This window comes from Dama dama, chromosome 20 (genome assembly GCF_033118175.1).
Source record: "Dama dama isolate Ldn47 chromosome 20, ASM3311817v1, whole genome shotgun sequence".
Classification (NCBI taxonomy): domain Eukaryota; kingdom Metazoa; phylum Chordata; class Mammalia; order Artiodactyla; family Cervidae; genus Dama; species Dama dama.
In genome coordinates this window covers 17,084,146-17,097,756 of record NC_083700.1, presented here as the reverse complement: position 1 = coordinate 17,097,756, position 13,611 = coordinate 17,084,146, and the positions used below count along the sequence as shown (strand labels likewise).

The following is a 13,611-nucleotide window of genomic DNA, read 5'->3' as shown; positions in this document are numbered from 1 at the left end:
TTGCCACTCTTGGGTTCGAGACCCAAGACCACCGCTTCCTGGCTGTAAGATCCTGAGCAAGTCACCAACCTCTCTGAGCCTTGGGTCAGTCATCTGTAAAACAAGGATTGTTGCGAGGATTAGATGAGAGGAGGTGTATAAAAGCACACAGTAGGCCCTGGTATATGTTCATTTTCCTCTACTCCTCCATCTGCTCCTTTTTACACTCCTGACTAAGAGTGTTGCTTTGGAGTCATTTTTATGAAAGCGGAAAGAAGTTTCCATTTTGTAAGAGCGGGGCATTCTGCTGAGCTGCTGAGAACAGATGCATCATAGATGGTCCCCTCCACCCTCGAGGAAACCCTCATGACTCAAGCTCCATCCTGAACTTGCTCTCTACTCACATCAATTTCATTTTACTCTTGAGGGATCTCTCCATCGCTGGCACACAGTCTGGCTTCTTGTACCAAAACGTCCTCCCACCCTGCTCAGCATCATTAGCCCCTCAGGAGCAGGGGAGAGCGTCTTGACAGAGCTGAATGCTTAATCCAGCCCAGAGCAGGAAGGGTAGGGAGTCATGGGCCCAACCCTAAAGGGTTTCTACAATCCCATGGCCCCTGAACTCTCAAAAGAAACAGCATGGCAAAGTTTGCCATGGAGCAGTGTAGACAAAAGAGTCCCTAATAGCCAGGTCTGTGCCAAGTTGAATCCTCCACCTCCACCCTCAGCAAAAGGAATTATAATCCCTCTTTCCAGATAAAGAGACCACTGCTCAAGGTGACACAGTTCAATAGCACATGACCAGGATTTGAATCCAGGTCTGTGTTGAAAGTCTGAACCCTTCTAGAAAGAGAATGCAGAGAGTAACACATTTCACTGAGGAGACACCCCTATAGCTGATTTGCATCCTTAAGGGCACAGACCTTTGCATTCCTGGAAACTAGAATAGGGCCTGCCATATAGCGAGTGTTCAGTGGGACTAAACCGCAGAATTCCTGGATTCCACTCACAATGCTGAGTGGCCTCGGACAACTTACATAACTTCTCTGGGCCTTGGGGTCCTGTAAAGAGGAGGATGGTCTTTGCCCTTTCCTCACACAGGTGGGAGGCCTGTACAGGGGCCATGTCATGCAGGCTGGCACACACATGGTGGGTCCATGGAGCTTGGCCCTTCAGGGAGCTATGGTACCACACCAGGTCAGATACGCCAGCGGCTGTCCCCAGAGGAGGCCTCTCCGGGTCAACCTGTCAATGCCATCCAGCTCTGAGCCCCTCCACAGGCAGTAGCCCAACCCACAGCAACATGCCCAGCCCAAGCCCTCATCCTGGAGGAAGGTGACATCACCTCTGTCCGTGGCTCTGGGCATCCCCACTTGTGGGAGCTATTTGGGGACCAGCTGAGCAAGCCAACATCCTCCCCGATGGAAGCCAGAAGAGAGAGAAAATGGCTAAGCCCCAATTTGTTAAAATCAGAAATCTTCTTAAAAGGGAGAAAAGGCTGTGCAAAAATCCCTGCTGGTGGAACCGTGCGAGGATGCGGGCAGGTGCCAACTCAGGCAGAGGCGTTAGGAAGAACTGCCATTTGTTGGCAGCTCGGGATGTGTCAGCCACTGGGCTGGCCACTTACCCAACCATTATCACGTTTAGTTCTCACTGGGCTGGCGAACGCCACTCTCTCCATTTACAGATGGGGAAACTGAGGCTCAGAGACTGTGAGTCACTGGCCTTATGGCCAATCAGCGTTAGCCCCTGGAGCAGTCTCTCCCCGGCTGCCCACAATCAGCCAGATCACCTGCCTCCTCCCCTTCCTTGTCTGCCAGGGGGCCCTGGCCACGACCCCCAGCTTCCTGGGCTTTTCAGTCTATCAGCTCAAGCTAAACACCAATGATTCCTGAAGATGCTGGCTGGCCAGTCTGGTGCTCGTGAATCCTGAGGGGCAGGTACCAGCCCATTCAGCTACTAGGGGAGCGTCCCGTAAGACAGTTTCCTGTTCACTTGACACTGAGCACAATGCCTGTCCTTTAAGAAAAATGCCCAACACGCTGCCTCAAAAATAACAGATGCCAATTTGCATATTATTTCACACATCATTTGCATGTTGTTCATTTAGTGTTAACACGGCTCTGCTCAGAATACAACTCTGGTTACCTTGCGACCAGGCCTATTGAAAAAAAAATGGCTTCCACGCAGGGCAAGCCCCAATCCCCTGGTACATCCCTCCCTGACCCAACTGCTCTTTCTGCTCCTTGACGCCTGGGTGGGAGAGTTACCACCTGCCAGAGCAGAAAGGGGGCTTCCCAGGTGGCGCTAGTGGTAAAGAACCCACCTCCCAATGCAGGGGATGTAAGAGACGCAGGTTCAATCCCTGGTTCGGGAAGATCCTCTAGAGGAAGGCATGGCAACCCACTCCAGTATTCTTGCCTAGATAATCACATGGACAGAGGACCCTGGCGGGCTACAGTCCATAGAGTCGTAAAGAGTCGGACATGACTGAAGTGAGTTAGCACGCACGCAGAGCAGAAAGGGTAGAGAGAATTTTTTTTTAGGGAGATTGATTCACAAGCCCCTACGACCTTTGGATTCAAGAAGGTACCCCCATTGCAAGTGTTGGAGGAAAAAGAGCTGTGTTCCCTTGAAGACACATCAGGAAAGCCTTTCTTTTCTTGCCCAGCTCTATCCCAGAAAGGCTTCCTGGCTGGCCCTATCCCTGTCACCCCATGCTCTCAGTCTCATTCTGCCTGGTCATTGCGTGTCCCCGTGACCTTCCTTCAGTCCTCTCAGCCTCTGGCCTGGCTCCCTGAGCTTATTTTTGATCTCTCTCCACCTGTCCAGTTTGCAGGTCCACACCCAATGAGTTGTGCCCAGGCCACAGACTGCTGACGCTGAGTGTAGAATAACTGGGTCCCATGAGGTTAGAAGGCTCCAGAAGCCCAAGCCGGGCCACCGCTGCAGCCCCACCTTCCAGGGGACAGCCTGCTTCCCTCTTCTACAGACTTACCCACAGGGACCCAGTCAGAAACAGGACCCCAAGCGAAGTCGTTCGATTTCATGAGAAGGCAGCATTTCCACAAGTGTTCGCCCCTTCCAGAGCCCCTTTCTACAGCCACCTGGGTGGAGGGTGATGTGTGCATCCGCACCCCCAACCCCCCCATGGCTCTCAGGGTGGTGGGGACTCTGGGCTAACAGTAGCATCTTTTAAACACCGCTCTCACAAAAGCAACCACTGGTGAACGTCGGGGCTTAGAGTATGCCCAGCTCTGACCTGGGTACCATGTATGCTATGGGCAGGCCTGATTCTCTCTGAACATCTGAGAAACTGGCCCCAGGTTCAGGAAACTCCCTGAGGACCCACCACTAGGAGGTTGCTGAGTCTAGATGCGAGCCCAGAGCCCACGGCCGCAACTGCCATGCCAGGCCACCTCTGGCCAACTGGTATCACCTCTAAGAAGAGCTGCGGATCTTCAGCACTCAAGCCCCTGGCAATTACAGTCATCAACTAGATATTAAACCCCAGATTTTCCTTTCCTCCCTACCTGCGCCGTGGACACCACATGGGGGATACCTCCACGCCGCCCCTGCTCTGTTCCCTCCCGACTCTGCACCCGCCACCCTGGCTGCCAACGTTCTCACTCTCAGAAAGGCCCACTGCCCGTGACCCTGCCATCTTGGTCTGTCTAACCCTTCAGGGGCCATCCCACCTCCTACAGGGAGCCCCCCAACATCCCAAATGACTGCATCCTTTCTCAGCACTCCCAACACCACTGGCAGAAACCGCAGCCCAGCCTGGGTGGATCGCGCCTGGGTGCAGGCCCAGCACCCCTTGAGAACAGGAGCTGGAAGACTATGGTTTGGCATCTTGGTGATAAAGCCAGGACAAATGTATGTTCAGTGCAATCGGAAAGTTTTGGAGCAGGAAAGAAGCTCAGCATCCGAGTTCAGCCCTCATTTTTAAGCTGGAAAATCAGAGACCCAGAGAGGTGAAGGGACTTGACAAAGGCCACACAGCATGCCAGAAGCAAGAGGTGGAGGGACCTCTACAGTGCTCCTTTAAAGCAAAGATAGGCCTTCCTTGAACACTAACTGCTGCTGACGAGAGCTAAATAAGTAGGAAACTGGGACTCACGGATGCAGAAGAAAGTTCTAGAAGCAGGGGTGGGGAAGCCCTTGAAGTTTCCCTCACTCAAATCCCCAGAAGAGGTCTGTGGTGGGGTTTGGAACAGAGAGATGAGTAGGGTATTAGGGACCTGAGCTTTCATTCTAGACCCATCTCTCCTCACATGGGCACCAGGAGTTAGCCACTTAACCCCCCTACAGCTCAGCTTTCTCATCTGTGAGATACTGCAGACTGAAACGACCCCCGGGGCGGAGGTGGGGATCCTGAGGAACAAACATGGAAATACCTTGTGAGACGTAAGATGCTGAGCCGACACGGGTCACTCCAATAAGGAGCCCTGAAGTCAGAGCTGGGGAAGAGGAAAGGAGGGCCCGGAGGCCAGGCAACCACGCACGACCGTGTCCTGCTGACTCCCAGGGAGTGGAGGGTGAGCTCTGCAGAGCTGTGGCAGGAGCCCCCCTGGTCCAGGCCCTTGCAGGATACACTGCTATTCTTCCTGTAATCCCCACACCTCTGCCCTCTCGGCTTTGCCAGCATCGCCCCAGAGCAGTATCACCGGGCCTCCGAGTGAGGAGGCAGCGGAGGACAGACCGTGGACCTGTCCACATGTCACCCTGGACTGAGGCTGCCTCCAGGACCCCGCTCCCTCGCCGTCTTGCCCACACTGTGTCCTCTGGGTGGCTGTACTGGTACCCACCCTCCATCAAGCCACTTCTCGGCCCTTGGTAAAGTTCCTCCCATTCCCACATTTTGCATCACAGCTCTCAGGCCCATAAACCTTGGCTGGTCTCTTAAGAATGATAAGCAATTTCTCCAGCAGCAGGCAGGCAAGCAGAAAGGCCTAAACTTCGGAGTCTAATGGCCCTGGGTTCTTAATCCAGTCCTGCTACTCACCAGCAGTGTCCGCTTGGCCCCGTGACATCATCTACGCAGGAGGCTGTGACCACCCCCTACCTCCAGGACTCTCCAGTAGAAGGTTACCCAGTGTGGCATGAATGTCCCCTGCCTCCCCACTCCTGTCACCCAGCATTCATGGCCCCTGCAGGGTCAGGCCCAGAGACGAAGCAGGGTGGTCCCTGCCCCCAGCTCCCCCTTCCACCCTTGCTCTCTCGGATCCCAGCTGAGCTCCTGGGGGTGGAATGACAGGGGAGGGGAGGGGGCACCCCAAAACCCAACAGCCTCCTCCAGACTTTCCTCACCAGAAAAAAAGGCACTAGAATTTTCCTCCCCACAGCTCCTAAGAACAGTGCAGTCTTAGAATTCCCCACCCTCATTATCTAAAGAGGACTAGGAGGCTTTCTTCTTTCTCTCTCCCTCTTTGGGGTTTTGAAAGAAAGAGAAGAAAAACAGCTACAAATGAATGAATGTGCTGGTCCGCCTGCCACTGAGCTGAGGAAGGCAGTATTTAATCAGTACACAGCCGCCCCTCACCACCCCTTCTCTCTCTCTCTCTCCTCACTCCCTCTCTCTCCCTCTCACATACTCATTTTCTCCCCCAAATGTGCTTACAAATAACTGCAACAAAGCCAAAGCTCTCAGTTCTGATTTTATATCTCCATCCAGGCCTCAGCTTCAACAGAGGTTACTCCAATTTCTTTTCATTTTGTTTTTCTTTACCGTCTATGTTTTAGAGCAGATCTTTGTGGACCCTGGCCCCACAAATCCCCCTTCCTGCAAGCTAAGTAAGGGAAATACAAGGCCACGCACCAGGCTTATAACGAGCCCATGCAGCCGATAAATGCCCCAGCGATGATGCCAGGGCCAGAGCAGCAGGGAGCGCTGCCTGTGGGGAAAGGAAGTCCGGATGTGTTATGAAGTCTTTCCCCCGGGACAGTTATAAATAGTGTCATGACACGCAAAAGAGCAGCCTATATAAAAGTTAGCTGTCCCTTCTGTGGGTTACAAACGTTTGACTCATTTGCAGACTGTCCACCAAGGTTATAAATAGAGTCACCACCACCCTGGGTGGGAGAACAGGCTCACTTTCACGCTCCCAGAGTCTCTCTTGACCTCCTTGGGCCAAGACACTGGGTGTGACCTGTGATCATAAAACATATGCCTCGGGCCTGGGTGGCTGGCTCCCCGGGTGCCTGCCTCCAGCCAATTGCTTATAAAGAGTCTCCTGGGACTTCCCTGGTGGTCCAGTGGCTAAGACTCTGTGCTGCCAATGGAGAGGGCACGGGTTCGATCCCTGGTCAGGGAACTAGATCCCACATGCTGCAACTAAGACCCGGTGCAGCCAAATAAATAATTAAAAAAAAAAAAAAAGTCTCCTGCCTTCTGCTCCCTGTCCCATAGGGAGGTTCCAGGGAGAGGAATCTGACCTTTTCCTACCTTCCCAACATGCTGGAAACCACAGACATGAGTACCCTGCAGCATCTGCTCCCAAACACCAGGACATCACCCCACAGTCACCCTCCTACCCCAGGGCGGCTCCTGGGTCTGGCAGGAGGTGTAGATCATTCATTCAGCACCCAGCATCAGCTGCTGGTCTGCAAACAAGCCCTCCACGACAGGGAGGGCAGGAGAACAGAAGAGCTAGGACCAGTGAACCCACTCAATTATTCCAGCTGGAGGCTGGGGGTAGACCTCTGTGAGGTCACCGAAGAGCTACCAGTTGGCCCTAAAGGACCCCACTCTCTTGGAAGGGTGAACAGCCAGGGGACCGAGCTCCCTAGGGTGTGCAGAGAAGCCTGCCTTTCTCAGGCTGGCCTCCCACGAGGCGGCCTGAAGAAAGGAAGCCACACATGGGAGTAGACAGGGCAGCCCGGGGAAGCCCAGTATACCCACGCCTCCACTCGTGGCCTGGATGATCCCAGCAACAAGGCCCCCAGGGGAGAGGAAGAGCAGAGAGGCAGGAAGCTGGGGGGGGGGGACGGCAGGAGCAGGGCATGAGTGGGCAGAGGATGGGCTCTGCCTGGGAGGTGAAACTCAGATTGTGAGGCCGGGGGTGGGGAAGTGGTTTGAGGTTGTGCAAAACAGGCACTCTGCTGCCCCAGCATTTCCCAGCCTCCCCGGGGCTGAGCCCACTGCCCAATACCGGAGGCCACTGAGACACAAGGCCACTGATGACGCCCCCGCTGGACGGAAGCACCAGCTCAGGCACCAGCAGGATGGCAAGGTGGGGAGGGGGCAGCCACCAAGCCCCCAGCTCTGCCCGAAAGAGCACAACAGGCAGTGTATGATGCCAGAGCAGGTGTGGCTCAGACCGGCTCTGCAGGAAAATAAGGCATGCCAAGGCGGACCCCCACAGCCTCATTCCTTAACCCTGACCAGCACTAAGGCAGTATACTAAGACTAAGACTCCTTCCTCAACAGGACTTCTAGACCCGGCCCCACCGCGGGCCAAGTCCTCAAGGGTGAATCCACCCGTAAAGAAAACACCTCGCCCTCGTTTGGTTTGGGAATAACCATCAGGAGCCGCGGCCCGGGTGTGATCACAAACAGCTCTCCTGTTACCTCAGCCCACCTTCCCTTTCCATCATCACCTGCGGCTTGCGAGAGGGAGGCCGAAGACCATTCCATCCTGATTTCTTTTACTTCCTTGCGCTGTCGCCCTTTAGCATGAACTGACTATGTTCAGGGGTCAAGCTGTTTCTTCTCAAGAGAGCCAGGCCTCTGTGGTGAATTCCTCCCCCAGTAACAGATAGCAGCCAGAGACAGGCAAACATAAAGGCCACAGCCCCATGAAAAAGAGCAGAAAACTACAGAAAGCGGCAGCTCAAACACAAGGTTAGCAATCTTCATCACTTAGGGAAAAGAAAGTGTGTCCCTCTCCCCAGGGCCTTTGAGTGGGAACTGTCACCATCAGGACAGAATAATCCAATCTGTCCATCCTCCTGCTTCCACACCAGTCAGCAAACCAACCAGACACAGAGTTCTCCAGCAAAAGAGGCTGTCAGCCATCTGTCCCCAGGGTCACTGACTGTCTCTGAGTTCCCCCAGCTGGTGATTCTTCATTCTGACCTAAACCCTCTCATCACAATAGAATCTGTTTTCTCTGCAAGACTGAGGAACAAAGGTTCACCTCCCCTGCAACAGACCCATGCTATAGGTGGTTTCCAGGCTTCCCAGGTTGCAATAGTGGTAAAGAACCTGTCTGCCAATGCAGGAGACATAAGAGACTAGGGTTTGATCCCTCAGTCAGGAAGATCCGCTGGAAGAGAACCAGTATTCTTGCCTGGGGAATCCCATGGACAGAGGACATAGGTGGGCTACAGTTCATAGCGTCACAAGAGTCAGACACGACTGAGGCGACTTAACATGCATGCCTGTGAATCAGAAGACCCAGCCCATTCTCCAAAGTTCTCCCCTCCAAGATGCAACTTCTCACTCCACTGACAAGTCTTGGTTCCAAGCGTATCAAGGCCCCAACTAATTCCGAAGCCAGAGCTAAATAACAGAGGATAAAGACATCTTTTTTCCTCCCATCATCAATAACAATAGCAATAGGTCCAAAAAAAAAAAAAAAAATAGCAATAGGTCCTTCATGGAGCATCCCGCTCTCCCCACTTGACAGCTAGGGAGACAGGCTCAAAGAAGCTACATGGATTGTCCAGGATCATACACTGGAGGTGGCAGAGCTGGGACTCAGACTCTGCTCTGCTTCTTTAAAACAATCCTATTTGCCTCCAGGAGAGGAGAGACAATAACTGCCCTAACCCCCTACTAGGCCCATAGGGCCTGACACAGACACCCAGAAAATACTTGTTCCATAATGACTCAGAGCCTGGTTGGAGAGAGGATGGGAGGGCTGGTGAGCAGGTGAAAGTGAGCCCTGCTCAGCACACCAAGACCAACCGCAAGGTGCACAGGAAGTGGCCACCTCATTAGCTGAGGCAAGCAAGACTTTCTGGGTTGCTGCTCCCCTCCATGCATCCATCAGCCAGAGGGTCATCAGTTTAATATTAGGCAAAGCCCAGCCTCTTGGATCACCTCAACTTTCCTTTGCCCCAGCGTCTGCTTTCTCGGGCTCCGGGAAAGCCCCTTTCCCTGAATACTCCAGAAGGGAGCCACCTGCTCCAGCAGCAACCCTCCCACCCCATCAGGACAAATGTGCACAGACAGATCCCACACTGGGAGCTGTCTCAAGGAAGAGCCAGTCCCCTAAGAGCTCAGGGGTTCACTAAAAGAGAGGGTACTGGTTTTGCCCCTTCTCCCCACCCCCCCAGCACTTGGGCCTGCATCAGTTTCCCCCAGCAAGGGCTCCTGGTCCCCAGGGGGAGCCTGGAGGGGGCTGGGGTTGTGCCCAGGGTGGCTGCCGGGCCTGCCGAAGCCAGTGGCCCCTTCTCCTGGAGCGCCCAGCGGGAGAAGGCAGCAAGCAGAAAGACCTGCAGACTCAGAGGCTCATTACAGGGAATGACTAAGTGAGCTGCGATTCCAGGGGAAACCCCGCTTGCTCCAGCTCACTGAGGGGCTCAAATCCTAGACCTCCAGAGACGAAGGCGACTTCCGGGAACTGCCCAGAGCTGGGGCAATGCCCTCTGAGCAGCCAGGACCTTCCCCCTGGAAGTCTTCATTCTGGCTCTTCAGGCCGTCTGACAGGTCTGCCCCACCCCTTTCTAGAGCAGGCAGATCTAGCCATCCCCAGCTCAGAGAGCGAGCGAGAGGCTGGGAATGGGGGAAATCCGATCAGCACCTCCCAGGTTTTTGTGACTGGATTTCAACAAGGAATGTGACAGTCTCACAGCAGCTGTGCCCAGCCTGAAACAAGCTCTATTTGAAACCCCCAACAGCTGAGCCCCTCCCAGCTACCCGCTGGCCAGCCTAGCCATCCCCTGCCCAAAATGACAAATAAGTAGAGAAATCCAAGCAACAAGCAAGCGCACACACACACACACACACACACACACACACACACACACACACACACCCCAACAAGTAAACTGCGGGTGAAGGGTAGAGTGGGGAAAAAAAAATCCACTTGCCCAATGACTCCCCAGGTCTCCAAGCCTTCAAGCTCGCAGCAGGAGGGCTCCCAGCAAGCAGAGCTTTGACAGAAATCCACCTTCCTCAAGCCCCACTCCCTTGAAGGACGCGATTTCCAAGCCCGCTAGGGGAGGGAAGCCCCCTCCTCCGCCTGGGGACTGGACAGAGGCTGGAGCAGCGGGGCCAGCTCCCCCGCTAAAGCCGGTGCCGCCGCCGCCGCCGTTCTCCATCGGGGCGCGCACTCACACTCTCGCGAACACACTCATCCTTATTTATCCCCGAGAAGAAGGAGTTGGGGTGGGAGGGGAGAACTGGGGCTGAGCCGGGGGCGCGGGCTCTCGGGGACGCCCGGGAAACCCTGTCATTCCATCCCAAGGAGAGGCACTCCGCCCCCCACCACCGCCGCTGATGCCAAGGCGGCGCCCATCTGCTCTGCCCGGGTAACACCTGTAGCCATTTTTATCAGGGGGTGTTTACGAGGCAGCAGCAGGTTTATTCTGAGTCCTCTTTCCTGAGGGAAAGGACCGCTGATTTCCTCCGCCTGTATTTTTACCCCATGCCCCTCCTCACCCCAGGAGACGCCAAATCACCGGTGCTTTTCTATTTTGCCCTAAGTCTCTCAGGGAGGAGGAGGGAAATGGAAACTTGGGAAGAGAGGGAGAAGACAGAGAGGGGACTGGCATGGAATCCCCACCCCCCACCCAGACATTTATTTCTTTTTTATCCTCGGGAAAATGGAGTGGAGCAGGGAGGGGAGGAGAGGAGGGAAGTCACAGGAACTGGCAAGCACATCAAGGCAGAGTGTAATTAATTGGTGCGTTAAGCTGCTGGGTTATGCTTTAGTACGAGTGAGCCAGGAGGAAAGATGATTTCTCAGAAGGGATTCTTTAATCCTCCCTAACACAGAGTCTGCAAATTAGACACAGTGTGTGGGGATGTCCCCCCTCCAAGGGAAGCAAGGAATGAATTCTCCCGGGATTAAGCAGGAAAACCATGGGAAGTTAAGTGTTCGATATAATTGAGCAAACACCTCTCCCCACCACCACCATCTCTCACTCCCCCAATCTCTCTCTCTCTCTCCCCCACTCTCTCTCTCTCTCTTTTGCTACCTACATATTCCTTTTGTTCAAAGGTATAAAGAGAAACTGCAGCCCCTACCTTTGAGTACAAACCCCAAGAGAGCTCGGTCTCTATCACCATAACAACAATTCCAAACATCCCAAAAATCAGAGCATAGTCACTCAGTCGCTTCCTCTTTTCAAACAGGGCCCTCCTGTGTCCCAGCTTATAGCCAATGTTTTGGTTTTTCCGCTTGTTGGCTTTGGGGAAGGTGGTGCTGCTGGCGGTGGTACCGGCATGCTGGTGGTTGTGGGTGGCATTGGGGTGATGGAGCAAGGTCTGGTGGGCATGATTGTCCTCCCGGGAGGAGATGATGATCTCCGGGGGGTTGCTGGGGCTGAAGAGCTGGAGGGGTTGGCCCTCGGGCTCAGCCTCAATGAGGTTCCTCCGGGAGGCGCTGAGGCGGCTAAGGGGCTTCATGACCCCCCCGCTGTACTTGCAGGAACTCATGGCGATCTCCGTGAAGGGGTTGCTGTCCCGCCGGTGCACCAGGGGGCTGGCCTGCCGGTGCCTGCCGCCTCCACCAGGCCCACTTGTGGCTGTGGAACTTGGAGAGTGGCCAAGCAAGTGGTCATTGAGATTGAGCTGGCTGCCTTGCCTGGAGGAAGGGTGGAGGATGGCGGTGGAGTTGGATGAAGGGGGGCCCCTGAAAGCAGTGGGAGAGGAGTGTAGCAGGCCGGGATGGACAGGCTGGCTCTGGAGTTGGGTGAGCTGAGATAGGGGATGCGGTGGCTGCTGCTGCTGCTGCTGCTGAAGCTGCGGAGGCTGAGGCTGCAACGGGGGTCCTGGGGGCTGCTGGGGGGCTGCTGGTGGTGCTGGCGGCGGTGGCGGCGGCGGCTGCTGCTGCTGCTGCTGCTCATCCCCGGAGGATGGACAGGGGCACTTGGGGTCTTCATCCAGGTCCCCCACCCCGGAGTCATGGAAGTGCCCAGAAGTGTCCATCTTGGGGCCGGGCTGTATTGCCTGCAGCACAATCCCCCACCCCAAAGCCACCCTCGTTCCAAAGATGTCCTCAAAGAAAGCCAGGCATCCAAGCTCCCCGACCAGAGTGTCTTGGCTCCAGTCCTCTCTCTTTGGCTTGCTCCGGTTCTCTGGGGCTGCCTGGAGTCCAGACGCTGCCACTCAAGAACGCATGGTACTGGGCAGGGAGGGAGGGCAGGAGGGGAGCTTGGAGAAAGAAGAAGAAGGGGGAAAAAGAACTCTGTCTCAGGAGGTGGTCCTCTAGGAGCGTGTGAGGCCAGGCTCAGCTTCACTCCTCGCTGGCTCAATAGCTTTGCTCTCCTCCTCCTGCCACTGTTATAGGGTAAGCCAAGCCCACTTATTAGCAGCTGGTCTCATTGGCTTGGCTTAACTCTCCAACCACCTCCTAACTCCGCCCCCCGCATAGGCTCCTCCCCGGAGGAGGGGCCTGCCGCGCTCCGCTCCCAGCCCCGGCGGTGGCGCAGCGAGGGCTGGGAACTGTAGTTTCCGCTCCCCACCCGGGAGCTGAGCAGCTGCCCTCTTTTCCTCTGACAGGTATGGCAGAAACCCGTCAGCCCACGGCGATACGGGATGTATGCGCACGCAGGGCGGTGGCGAAGAGGAGCGGAGGTCCTCGTTCGAAGGGGAACTGTGCACCGTGATGCGGCGGCAAGAAACAGGAAGAGTTATCAATGATCAGGGTCTACGATAGCTTATTTCACACCTATTATCCAGCTACAGCCTCCAAATACCCAAGGAGGCGGGCATCGTGTTTCCATTTCACAAACTGATGCTCAGAGATACTGAGTAACAACTTCAAGGTCACAGAAGCAAAGGTCACATCCTTCTGACCCCAGGTAAATACTGAACTGCCTGCAATATGTGTGCAGGAGCATCTGTTATTTCTAGGCCTCACAATAACCCTATGAAAATTATGTCATTATTCTCCTTCTACAGATGAAAACCGTTTTTTTAAAAAACCACTCAAGCACAGATAAGTAACTTGCCAGATGTTACCCCATTTGTAATTAAGGGTAATAGAATCTGAACCCAGGTCAGTCTGAACCCACAGCCCCTATACCATCTCCCAGGATGCCTTTCCACTATGATGCTCTGTGCAAAGTGGTGGCTCCATAAATGTGGCTTAGATGACAAGTGGGAAAGAGCCAGATAGAAATTGTGGAGGAAGAACTGGCCTCCCCAAAGCAGGATGTGTGAAATGGACTATGGCTGCATGTGGACTTGGAGTCACGGGAGGGTCTGGCAGGAAGACTGAAGACCCCCGTGGTTGCTCCCCACCTGACCTGTTCCATGGAGCTCTGAGAGTCAGAGCTGGGAACAGCTGCTGGCTTCCCAGGTTCAGAACCATCATCAAGTATTTATTAAGCTCCCACTGTGTGCAAAGGGAGTTCCAAAAAAATGGGACCCTGCTGAATTCATCTCCATTTCTAACTGCAACTGACTTAGAGATGAGTGAAGAGGGGGCCTGGGATTCCCCAGGCATACCTGGG

General features: G+C 54.7%; 1 protein-coding gene across 3 annotated transcripts in view; it reads right to left on the bottom strand.

Moving 5' to 3' along the window:
• KCNN3 (potassium calcium-activated channel subfamily N member 3) overlaps positions 1-12,416 on the bottom strand; it is a 170,756-nt gene extending 158,340 nt beyond the window's left edge. For 2 of the 3 annotated variants that reach the window (XM_061120695.1, XM_061120696.1), the window contains exon 1: positions 11,180-12,416. In XM_061120695.1, coding sequence (XP_060976678.1) covers positions 11,180-12,082 — 903 coding nt within the window. In that variant the 5' untranslated portion in view covers positions 12,083-12,416. Of the gene's footprint in view, positions 1-10,020; positions 10,243-11,179 lie in introns of those variants that run through there. The other variant, XM_061120698.1, reaches the window with a different exon arrangement.
• Between the last annotated feature and the right edge of the window lie 1,195 nt (positions 12,417-13,611).